General features: G+C 42.3%; 1 protein-coding gene across 5 annotated transcripts in view; it reads left to right on the top strand.

The window, feature by feature from the left end:
• Positions 1–11,432, top strand: part of nktr (natural killer cell triggering receptor) — a 240,400-nt gene extending 228,968 nt beyond the window's left edge. For 3 of the 5 annotated variants that reach the window (XM_043690824.2, XM_043690822.2, XM_043690829.2), the window contains 3 exons: positions 5,742–5,801; positions 7,357–7,431; positions 10,947–11,432. In XM_043690824.2, coding sequence (XP_043546759.2) covers positions 5,742–5,801; positions 7,357–7,431; positions 10,947–11,046 — 235 coding nt within the window. In that variant the 3' untranslated portion in view covers positions 11,047–11,432. The remainder of the gene's footprint in view (positions 1–5,741; positions 5,802–7,356; positions 7,432–10,946) is intronic. The other 2 variants (XM_043690826.2, XM_087987616.1) reach the window with 2 other exon arrangements.
• Positions 11,433–12,447: the final 1,015 nt, after the last annotated feature.

Below are 12,447 nucleotides of genomic sequence, written 5' to 3'. Positions count from 1 at the left end.
ATTTCTGGATATCACACTGCAGCATGGATGTATTGGACTCTGAGACATGGGCTACAAGAGTTAAATTATGAGCCCAGTTATTTCAACAATCTGACCTCTACAAAATCACTGCCAAATCACCATTCATTTTTGTGAACTTATGTTTATTAAAAGAAGCTGCTTTATTTTTCTCCATCACTCACTGATGTTTTTATCGGGATAACAGTTTCATTTAGTAATGGTATTTAAGCACCACTTTGATAGCTCAAATATATGAAACAATAAACAGCATTCTGTGATTAAACGCCTCCACATCTGAGGGTTCATAACATGTTAGTCTCCACTTCATAAAGTGTGGATGAGGTCTGAAATTAACAATCAAGATGAGACTCCTTTCCCATATCCAGATTTTAATTGGCAGTGACCTATACACGAAAAAAGACATGAAGTTTCATTTTAAATGTTTCCCTTCTCTTCCTGACATACTAACTCTGGAATGGGATGCAATTCCAGAGGTGCTACTTGTTCTTTGGTGCACTTCAGTCTTGTGCAAGTTTTGACATTGATTATTAAAACAATGTTGGATCTCAGAGGGCCACTTCAACCGTTTCTGCCTTTTCATAATATCTGCTTTTCAGCATATACCCCTGATAGCAAAAGATTTTGGTTGACCTTGGCCTGTTCCTCCTTTCCTATATCCAAGAATGCTGAGATCACATGTAGCAATTGCCTCTGGCTGCCAAGATTGAGATCAGCTCATTTAATACATCCCAGAAATCAAAAGATTGTTAAAGTTAATAGTATTCTCTTTATAACCATGATATTAAGCAGGCATCTGGTTATTAGTTATCATCTTGCTTCAGCGTTATTAGATATTTATAAAGTGCTGTGCACACATTTCCCTCCTGGATTGCTGACTGCTATTTATTCATTACTTCCATTATTTTAAGAAAGCTGCCATCAAATGCAAAGCATAGAAATGGTTTGCAATTGTCCCTTCGGAGCTGACTCCATTTAATAATACTGTTTGTTCAGTTAAGGGTTTGTACTAGACATTTTTTGCCCTTATATTGGATCCTCGTCACGTACAGTCACTTTTGGGACAGAGGAAAGTTGCATCAGTATGTAAAATTGGTTATAGCTCTCTTATTTTCAGAAAGTTGAGGGATGCTTTTAGTAAGCTTCTTTCAACATCAAAAATAAACAAGTCACTGCCTACGACCTCTGGGCATCTGTCTACATTGTGCAATTTCACACTGTACTCACTGATTCCATTCCTTGAATATATGTAGAATGAAAATATTAACCCTTCTGTGCTATGTCAGTAAATAGTTTATGCTTTGATTTTCTCCTGTGTATTTGATTACTGCAACACAATAGAATGTGACTCCAGGAATGTTTACCCCTGTATTTTGCCTTAGTTTTCTGTTCTTTATATGGCTTGATAGCCACCAAATCAGTTGTTAAGTAAAAGTGGTCTTCATTTGATGCAGAAAATTTCCTGCCCATTCAGAAATTTCTGGCATGTGCAGCAATTTTGAATCATTCAGTAAGAGTTGAACATGTGCAGCACATTTCGTAATCAGTGTCCACAACACTTTATAGCTCATTACTTTTGAGGTCTAGTCACTGTTTTAATGTCAGAAGTAAAGCAGCCAATTTGCTCATAGTAAAATTTCACTCGCTACAATGCATCAATGACCAGATAGGTTTTTTTTAATGTGCTGTTGGTTAAAGGATAAATATTGGCTAGGACATAAGAACTAGGAGCAGGAGTAGACCATCTGGCATTTCAAGGCTGCTCCGCCATTCAATAAGATCATGGCCCCAGCTCTACTTACCTGCCCTCTCACCTTCATCCTCAAAAAAATTATCTTAGGACCCCTGGGAGAACTCTGCTGCTTTTTATTAAAACAGGATCATGGGAACATTTAGAACTACCCGAGAGAGCAGATGGGGAGTTGGTTTAACATCCCATCAAAAGACAGATTTGCCAATGGTGCAGCATGCCTTCATCACTGCATTGGAGTTTCAGCCTAAACTTTGTATTCAGGTTTCAGGAGTGAGTCTTGTACTTGAAGTTTGGACTTGAGGATGAGAGTGCCACCACATGCAATTTATATATCTGCTCCAAGGCCCCAAAGAACCATTTCAAGTCCAGCAGAGATTCACATGCATTTCCTCCAACCTGATTTATCACACCCGTTGCTCCCAATGTGGTCTCCATTACATCAGAGAGACCAAAAGCACAAACTCAGGAACCGGTATGGTCTGTACACTCCAGTCAACCCCAGCTTCCAGTTGCCAGCCATTTCAACTCCCCCTCCCACTCCCCTGATGACATGTCCATCCTGGGCCTCCCCCAACATCAACACAGGGCCACAAGCAAACTGGAAGAAGAACACCTCATCTTCTACCTTGGGAGCCTACAACCACACAGCCTTAACATAAAATTCACCAGCTTCCAAATCTCCCCATCTTCCACCACATCCCAGGCCCAGCCTTCCCTCTCCACCCCACCCCACCCCCTTAACCTGACCTTACCTGATCTATTTTCCTTCCCATCTATCCACTCCACAATCATTCCCACTGACCAATCACAGCCACCTCCTGCCTGCATCCACCTATCACCATCCCACCCACCTTTTCTCCCCAGCTCTACCCCCTCCCTCTATTTATTTTGCAGCTCCCTTCCCCTCCCTCAGTCCTGATGAAAAGTTCCAACCTGAAACATTGACTCCCCTTCCGCTCTGATGCTGCTTGATTAGCTGTGCTTTTTCCAGCTCCACTCTGACTCTCCAACATCTGAAGTCTTCACTATCCCCTATACTTGATATGTTTCACAACTACAGCTGGATTTTTATCCTTCCATCACTAACAGCAATGATCACAGTTTCCTGAAAATTAATTTTTTTTAAAGTTTCCTCAATTCAACAATTCTTTCTCATTCTGTGTAGTTTAGACATTTCAATTCCAATTCTAGCTAGGTGCACTGGAGGGAGAATGTGTGACAGCCTTGGAGGAAGAGGCAAATTTGGGGAGTCAGGGATTATGCAGAGGTTTTCCTGGCTTACAAGCAGATGCACTGCCTTCCAATAGGGATGATGATTTGGTGGAAGGAGGCTGCAATCAGGTATCAGTGGATTTTGGTATAAGCAATTCCGGTATTCTGACCACAATTGGGGAATGGTGATTTCTGGCAGGAGAGCTCTGAGGCTTCCTCCTCAGTGATGGTAAGCAGTCACGCTCCTCATGGCCCAGACGGAAACCTAAAGTTACCAAACTTACCTGCTGGGATATCTCCTGGCCTTACTATCCAGGTAGCCTGATGGAAGGTCATCAACCTCTTCATTTCTCAGGTTGTATCCCTTTCTGAGACAGATTAGGACCAGAGGGCACAGCCTCAGAATTAGGGAGTTACCCATTTAAGACAGAGATGAAGAGGAATTTCTTCTGAGGTAGTGGAGCTATGAAATCCTTTTTCATGGAGAGTTGTCAAGGATAGATCGTTAAGCATATTCAATGCTGTCATTGATTTTTAATCAATGAAAGGAATGTTGACCCACAATGCCATTAGAGAAGGAATTAGAGGATTTTGACCCAGTGACAGTGAAGGAACTATGATATATTTCCAAGTCAGGATGGTGAGTGGCTTGGAGGGGAGCTTGAAGTTAGTGGTGATCCCATGTATCTGCTGTCCTTGTCCTTCTCGGTACAAGTAGTTGTGAGTTTGAAAGGTGCTCTCTGAGGACCTTTGATGAATTTCTCTAGTGTATCTTGTAGATGGTAAACATTGCTGCTACTGAGCATCAGTATTGGAGGGACTGGATGCTTCTGGATGTGGTGCCAATGAAGCAGGCTGCTTTGCCCTGGGTGGTGTCAAGCTGCTTGAGTGTTGTTGGAGCTGCACAAATCACCATGGAAACAGTCACTATTCATACCAACATCCAGCAAAACAAATGTCATTTACAAAATACCCTGCAGGGCTGCAACAAGCATTCAATCAGACAGAAAGCAGGAAACTAGCCACTAGGATACACGAGCACCAACTAGCCACCAAAACACAGGACCAGCTATCACTAGTATCCTTACACACAGACGAAGAAGGACAGCACTTCGACTGGGACAGCACATCCATCCTAGGACACATTAGACAGAGACATGTCTGGGAATTCCTAGAGGCCTGGCATTCAAACCTGAACTCCATCAATAAACACATTGATTTGGACCCCATTTACCAACCTCTGAGAAAAAGAATCGGAAATGATATCACCCACCTTAACAGACCAATTCATGTAAATAGAAAGCGGGACAGAACACCAGCGCTTCAATGGAAGCTTACTGATGATGTTACCCAGCATGGCGATGAAACATCTGAGAACAAACCTACCAGCTCAGTGAGCAAACTTACAACCTGACTAGGAAGGGTTTAGAGCAGTACAGGCAAAATGTTGGCAAAGGGACTAGATAAATTTAGGATATCTGGTCAGCATGGATGAGTTGGACCGAAGGGTCTGTTTCCATGTTGCATGTCTCCATCACGATGGCTAATTAAATATATGTGCATCATTTTTTTTTACATGAGAGCAGTTGCAATGATTAACTATTTAACTTTTCTAACATTGACTTGCATTCTTCTATTTCTGGTTGCATTAAATCTCACTTGTTTATAACATGAAAACATATCAGAGATTGAGATTATTTATCATGTTCCCCTTCCTCTATTTTACTGCAAAACCCTCTGTATGTTCAGTCTTCACAGTCATGAATGCATGCCTTAGACCATCATCATACAAGCAGCATCACTTTCACTACCAATACTTGACAGGAGGCATTGGGGAAGTGATCTGTCTGGAAACCCAGACCCTTATTCCACAATCTGACCGGAGTAAAACCAGGATGGTCAGTCAGGTTTGTTCTGTGATGACTCGATGGTCATTGCATGTTGCCCTCTGCCATAAAGCCGAGAAAATCTCAGGTTCAATCCTGGTTTATGATCTGAATCAGGTGGTTTTAGACAGGGCTACCCTAGAGATGCTGTTATCTGTGTGTTTGCCCCTGAGCCAACCCTGCTTCCTACTCCCTTAATCCCTTAATGTAATAATGGAACTTGAGTTGCAGGCAAGATCAGATGCAGGTGTGATGGACTCTGTATTCAAATAACTGGTCGTCTCAGCACTTGGACATCAGTAGAGTTGTGTCCTAGCAGTATTGTGTCTTCAGGAGGGAATGAAGGGAGAATTGGACAGGTAGAGCTGAATATATGCCAAAACACAGTTGAATATTCATTTCTGTGAGTAGGCTAAAGAAAACACAAAGTAGCGTTCCTCCTTGTGATATTTGTAAACTGTAAATGTGCACCAACCATTACAATTTCCTCTGTAAGTACAGTAAGGTAAGTGATAGCTTGATAGCCCTCTGCCATAATTCAGATGATGAAGTTGGAGCTTGCAATTCCTACAAAAGGATGCTCTATTCTGAGCCTGTCCTTGCAGGCAGACATTGAGTGGAGCTTTAAGCAGTGCAGTGGGGCAGACAGTGGTTACCACCTGTGACTGACCGAGCATTGTTAACAACATGCCTCGGATCGTTCTTTATACATCCCTGATTGCCAGCGGTGTGAGAGAAAGCCATCTCCGGCTGTTCACTTTTCCTCTGCAGTTACTGAACAACTAGAGAGAGAGAGAGAAACTGAAGCAGCTTTTGTGATTATTTGTTTCATGCCTGATAGCTTATTTGTCTATCTTGTTTTCTTCAAACAGTAGAACCTATAGTCGAAGCCATTCTAGAAGCTTGTCATCTAGACGTCACCGGAGGTCTAGGTATGTATTCAGTGCTAGGGTATTGCTGTGTACACAGGTCACAAAGAACACATCATCCGTGCACATGCTTGGTTTGTTTTTGAGTCAATACTGTGCAGGAGAAGCATTTTGTTCTGTTTACTTGGTAAGAGGGTTTCTGCATTCCTCCACTTTTAATAACAAAGTTTAATGTTCAAGGCATTTATTATTAATTCATGGAATGTGGGCAACATTTATTACCCATCCCCCACTGAGAGTCACAAACATTGCTGTGAATCTGAAGTCACATGTAAACCAGGTAAGGACACCAGTTTCCTTCCCAAAAGGACATTAGTAGTGTGTTTTTCCTGGCAGTCAGCAATGGTCATTATTAGCCTCTTAATTTCAGACTTTTATTGAATTCACATTCCACCGTCTGCCATGATAGGTTTTGAATCCAGGTCCCCAGAACATTATTGGGTTTTTGGTTTAATAGTCGAGCGATAATGCCACTGGTTCATCACCTCCCCTTAATGTCAACAAGAGTTCCCTCTCTAAGTGGATACTCCAGTTCCCTCAGTTAGAATAAATTTTGGAAGCATTTTTGCCAGAAATACAAGGCTGTGTTCCGTTCAGTAAGAGACAAGAGCCTCGTTGTCTTTGCAAGAGAGGCTCCTAATGCAATAAAAGACCAAATGTCAAGCATCAGAGTTAATGAGGAAGTGCATTTGTTAGAAGGTTTTTGAAGCCCCACCCTCACTCTGAGTAGATCTCAGCGACTGAAAGCGAATTAAGGGGCAGCGGCGTTTGATCTCTGATGTTAGTGAGCACAGCAAACTGGAGCCCTGCAGAGTTCGGAGAGCCATGAGGAGGTGGGTACGTTGTTGTCAAGGCTCAGTTCCAATCTTCCAGTTGATGGTGGAAAGGCAGCATTATCAAAGATCTGCCAATATGGTGTGAGGCATACAGCCTGAGAGACACTATGATATTTGAGTGTTTAGCACTCAGCAACATGATTCCAGTCAGGTTTCTTTTCACCCTCTATTAAATTGGCTTTCTTCCACTAACAGCCACTTAAATCTCTGAATATCAGTGTGGATTGAGAGGCACGTTAATATTATAATTCCGCAAATAGGTTTTACCAGAAATGCTGCAGCCCACTCACCACCTGTGAATAAGACACAGGCTAGGACAGTGCCATGTGAGATGCACAATGTGTGGTGGTTCAGGATGATGGTTCCAGAGTTTTGTATCTCTCATGAGCTGTTGGGTGAGCTTAGAGTGCTTATTTAAAAGGTTGTAAGTGTGTGCTTTTTTTTTTGTGATCTGTAATGAAATAAACCTCAGTTACTGTGGCTGTAACTGAATGCATTGTTGCAGTCTCTGCAACAGAGAGAGCTCCATTAAACTGTCTGCTCTAAGTACAGCTGGTAGTGAGAATGTATTACTGGCTGAAGCTCCTATGTCATGATCGATAGCCTCATCTGAATTTTTTTCTTCATTAACTGTGTAATGTAATGTTTCCCCACACTTAAGGACGAATGCATGAGACTAATAGCGGTGATTATCTCTCTCTCTCTCTTTCGCTCGATTTCAGGTCTGATTCGTACGATAGCTACGACAGTAGGAGTAGAAGTCGGAGCCGTAGCTATCACAAATCCCGAAGGTCCAGGTAAGAGACTGCTTTTCCTTCCGATTTAATTCTCTAACTTGTTCCCATTCTGGACAGACTTCCATAATCCGGATTGGGGGACGCATGACGTTGTCACAATCTACCTGCTCACCTGAATCTCTTTGTGACTTGACCATTTCTTGGCATATGAGAGCTAAGCAATCGCTTAACACAACCACACCCAAACCTTTCTCACCAAATCCTCATCGTCTGCACGCTTGCAGCACAAATCTGACATTCTGATCAAGGAGCTGTAGTCCACATTTTGCACCCACCAACTTTTCCAAACCCTTTTCCCTTCCCAGACCACTTTCTCCTCCTCGTCTGTACCCCAACCATACTCCTTTGATTTCAACACCCAAGCAAGACACGTCACCATCATTCAAATGTGCTCCAAAATCTTTCAAACAGTTTTCATCATTTAGCCTGGTCTCCACATTACAGAATGTGTTAAGAATGTGCAAAGAGGATTAACAAGGTTGAAGACAGGAGTGAGAGCATGTACCTCCTGAGGAAGCCTCAAGAAGCTGGGACTCTTTTTTAATTATCTAGAACAAAGCAGGCTGGGAGTTGACCTATGTAGATGTATTATTAATTTTGGGAGAAATCTCTTAATCCAGAGAGTGGGACAAACGTGGAAGTCAAGAACACAAGTAGAGTTTGAGGTGAATAATATTGATGTTTCTAAAGGCAAACTAGGTGAGTATATGAGGGAAAGAGAAATAGAAGAATGTTGTAGGATTAGTATTGAGTGGCTGATAATACAGGACGTTAACATCCGTATGGGATGGTTAGGCCCAGCTTTTATTCGAGCAGTCTGAAGTGTAAGAGAGATCATATGGATTAGAAGGAAAGGCATTCATGTTCTCTGGTGACATACCTTTCAGAGCTTACTGAAGTTAAATTTATAACAAACAATCTTGTCAAATTTTCAAGTTTTAAGTTTGATTAAGTTTCATGGGATTCATAGTGATTTTGCAGGTTGGATACAAAATTGGCTTAGTCATAGACAACAGAGAGTAATTGTGGAGGGATGTTTTTCTGACTGGAGGTCTGTGGCCAGGAGTGGGGGTGTTCCTCAAGAATTAATGCTGGGTCATCGTTGTAATATATATATATAGATAATTTGTATGAAAATGTAGTGATCTGAATTGTAGGTTTGCAGGCAACACCAAGGTTGGTGGTTGTGGATAGTGAGGAAGATTTTCAAAGGATAGAGCAGGACATAGATCAATTGGAAAGTTGGACAGAGAAATAACAGATGGAGTTTAATCTGGACAAACGAGAAGTACGTTTTGGGACATCTAACACAAAAGGAAAGTGTACAGTAGATGGCAGGACCTTTAGAAGCATTGATATACAGAGGGATCTTGGGGAGCATGTCCATAGCTTCCTGAAAGTGGCAACTCATGTGAATAAGGTGGTAAAGTAGACATATGGCATGCTTACCTTCAACAGATAGGGCTTTCAGTATAAAAGTTAGTGCATCATGTTGCAGCTATATAAAATGTTTGTTATGCCACATTTGTAGCACTGTGTGCAGTTCTGGATGAGATACTATAGGTAGGATGTGGAGATCTGGAGAGAGTTCAAAGGAGGTTTACCAGGATGTTGCCTGGATTGGAGTGTATTAGCTATAAGGAGAAGTTGGACAAACTTGGATTATTTTCACTAGAGTGTCAAAGACTGAGGGGCAACTTAATAGAAGTATATAAAATTGAGAGGCATGGACAGGGTGGATAGTTGAAGTCTTCTTCCAGGGTGGAAATGTCAAATACTAGGGAGCATAGGTTTAAGGTGAGAGGGAGATAGTTTAAAGGAGATTTCTGAGGGAAGTTTTTCCACAGAGGGTAGCAGATGCCTGGAGCGCGCTGCTGGGGAAGGTGGTAGGAACAGATATAATAGCAACATTTAAGAGACATTTAGACAGACACATTAACAGGCAGAGGATAGAGGAATAGGGACCTGGTGCAGACAGATGAGATTAGTTTAGTATGGCATCGTAGTTGACACAGACATTGTGGGCCGAGTGGCCTGTTCATGTGCTGTAGGGTACTGTTTAAGGTGTAGGTTTGCTCGCTGAGGTGTAGGTTTGATATCCAGACGTTTCATTACCTGGCTAGGTAACATCATCAGTGGCGACCTCCAAGTGAAGTGAAGCTGTTGTCTCCTGCTTTCTATTTATATGTTTGTCCTGGATGGGGTTCCTGGGGTTTGTGGTGATGTCATTTCCTGTTCGTTTTCTGAGGGTTGGTAGATGGTATCTAGATCTATGTGTTTGTTTATTGTGTTGTGGTTGGAGTGCCAGGCCTCTAGGAATTCTCTGGCATGTGTTTGCTTAACCTGTCCCAGGATAGATGTGTTGTCCCAGTCGAATTGGTGGTTTCTTTCATCCGTGTAAGGAGGCCAAAACTGTACACAGTACTCCAGGTGTGGCCAAAATTCACTGCACTTTGGGATGGTTCTGACAGATTGGAAAACAGCAAATGTGACATCACTTGTCAAATGCCTTCTAGAAATCCAAATACACCACCTCCACCAGTTCCCCGTTGTCCACTGCACTCGTAAATTAGTTAAGTGACTTCACCTGATGAAGGAGCAGCACTCCGAGAGCTTGTGATTTCAGATAAACCTGTTGGACTATAACTTGGTGCTGTGTCTCTTCTGACTTTGTCTATCCCAGTCCAAACTGGCACCTCCACATCTTATTTAAACATGACCTGCCTTTCATGAACACAAGCTGCGTCTGCCCAATGGGACAATTTCTGTCCAGATATGTCACTATTTATTTCTTTGATAGATTCAAGAATTATCCCTACCATAGAAGTTCAGATAATGGGCCTATAGCTACCCACCTTTGTCTACCTCCTTTTTTTAAGCAGTGATGTCACATTTGCTATTTTCCAATCTGTCAGAACCATTCCAAAGTGCAGTGAATTTTGGGAAATTACCACAAGCGCATTTGCTATTTCCCCCTCCATCTCTTTCAGTACCCTGGAATGCATTCCATCAGACAATATAACCCTGCACAGCAGAGAGAAACAGTCAAATGCTGGGAATGTCACTGGCCTAGTAATCCAGAGGCCCAAGCTCACATCCTGGAACATGGGTGCAGATCCCACCATGACTACTGGTGAAATTCAGATTCAATAAAAACCTGTAATAAAAAGAGTCTCTAATAACCACACTGTTAATTGTCATAAAAACCCATCTGGCCCACTAGTGCCTTGTATGGAAGGAAATCTGTCATCTTTACTTGGTCTGGTCTACATGTGCCACATATACTACTTTACTGCCCTCTGCAAAGGCCTAGAGAGCGATTCAGTTCAGGGGCAATTAAGAAAAGACAACAAATGCTGGCCTCCTGTACAAGAACAAAGAAAAAATAATTGCCCTTTCCTTCTTCACTTCAACAGCCATTGACTGTAATGCAGTCTTCATGTGAACAGTGTTGTATTCCATCCTTTAAGCTGAAAGATTGTGTAATGTTCATTTGTTCCCCTTGAACCGATCAGAAGCTGGGACAGAAGCTACAGGTCATACCGATCATACAGCAGGAGTGATCGGAGTTACTCTCGCCATCGGAGCCACAGCGAGAGCAGCAGGTACAGCTGACGGACACAGCGCTGCCCGGGTCTCCCTCATTCTTGCAGAATGCCTGCCTTCTTTCCCTGCACAGATTCAGAACTATTTATTGGTGACTGATGCATTCGAGCCGTTACTTTAAGCATTGGGGACAAAGACTGCAATGAAGCAACTATGTGCACGGTATCACAGCAGTTAGTGAGTGGGAGGGAGGGTTTGTTTTGAGTTTTCTGTTTTTCTCTTTTTTTTGCAAATGAAATGTATTAAACTCTTAGCAGTTCTTGCTGAGGGGAAATGTATTTGTATCTGCAGTTTTGTATGTAAGCAATAATATTTACCTTTAATATGTACTGTACTTAACTGCATTATTCTGTCATAGTTTAAAGTGGAAGGAAAATAAATTTTCATACATTCTACCTGGTCTTGGTTCATTTTTGTCTTCATCCTTGTCTAAAAGATTCATTTTGAATAGTTAATATGTATATTTGAAAAGAATGTGTTGAAATGATTGAAGTATATGCAGGTAATAATTGCTGTGCCTGTTATCTTTTACGATTAGATTACTTACAGTGTGGAAACAGGCCCTTCGGCCCAACAAGTCCACACCAACCCTCCAAAGAGCAACCCATCCAGACCCATTCCCCTACATTTACCCCTTCACCAACACTACGGGCAATTTAGCATGGCCAATTCACCTAACCTGCACATCTTTGGACTGTAGAAGGAAACCGGAGGAAACCCACGGGGAGAATGTGCAAACTCAACACAGACAGTCGCCCAAGGCTGGAATTGAACCCGGGTCTTTGGCGCTGTGAGGCAGCAGTGCTAACCACTGTACCGCCGTACCGCCCACTTATCTGATGCAATCACATGTCATAACCAACATAGAGGAAGCATTGAGCCCTCTGGACCTCTGCCATTGTGGACCTACTGTTGGAATAATCTGCTCAAATCATGCTCAGATTGCCAACTGCAGCCAATGCAGAAACTCTGCCCTAGTTATCCCCAATGTCTCACCTGGTCTTACCGCTCAATCAACACCAAAGCTGATTTATCCATCCTCATCATGTTATTTGAGGGAGCTAGCTATGAATGAAATTTCTATTTAATTTCCAACTCTGACTGTGACTACAGTTCAAAACTGGCTGTAAAGTGATTTGAGAGGCCCAATACTCTGTGAAAAATACAGGCCTTCTTATCATATCGAGGGATCTTGCAGTGCAGACATTGGCAGCTGTACTTCCTACAGTGACCACATTTCAAATTGTACGTACGTGGTTCTCAAACAATCTGAGATGTCCTGAGCTGCTGAAAGGTAGTCTGTAAGGTGCACGTTTTTCTTTACTGACTCTATCAGTTTACTAGCTTAATAGCCTATGGCTACCAAAAGAATCTGGAGTACTGTTGAATAGGAGGTAATTCAGAGAAGGA

This window comes from Chiloscyllium plagiosum, unplaced genomic scaffold (assembly GCF_037043375.1).
Source record: "Chiloscyllium plagiosum isolate Xiang-an unplaced genomic scaffold, Cpla_swu_hap1 HiC_scaffold_5, whole genome shotgun sequence".
NCBI lineage: Eukaryota > Metazoa > Chordata > Chondrichthyes > Orectolobiformes > Hemiscylliidae > Chiloscyllium > Chiloscyllium plagiosum.
Note: the sequence above shows the minus strand (reverse complement) of the source record. Positions and strands in the feature narration are given on the sequence as shown.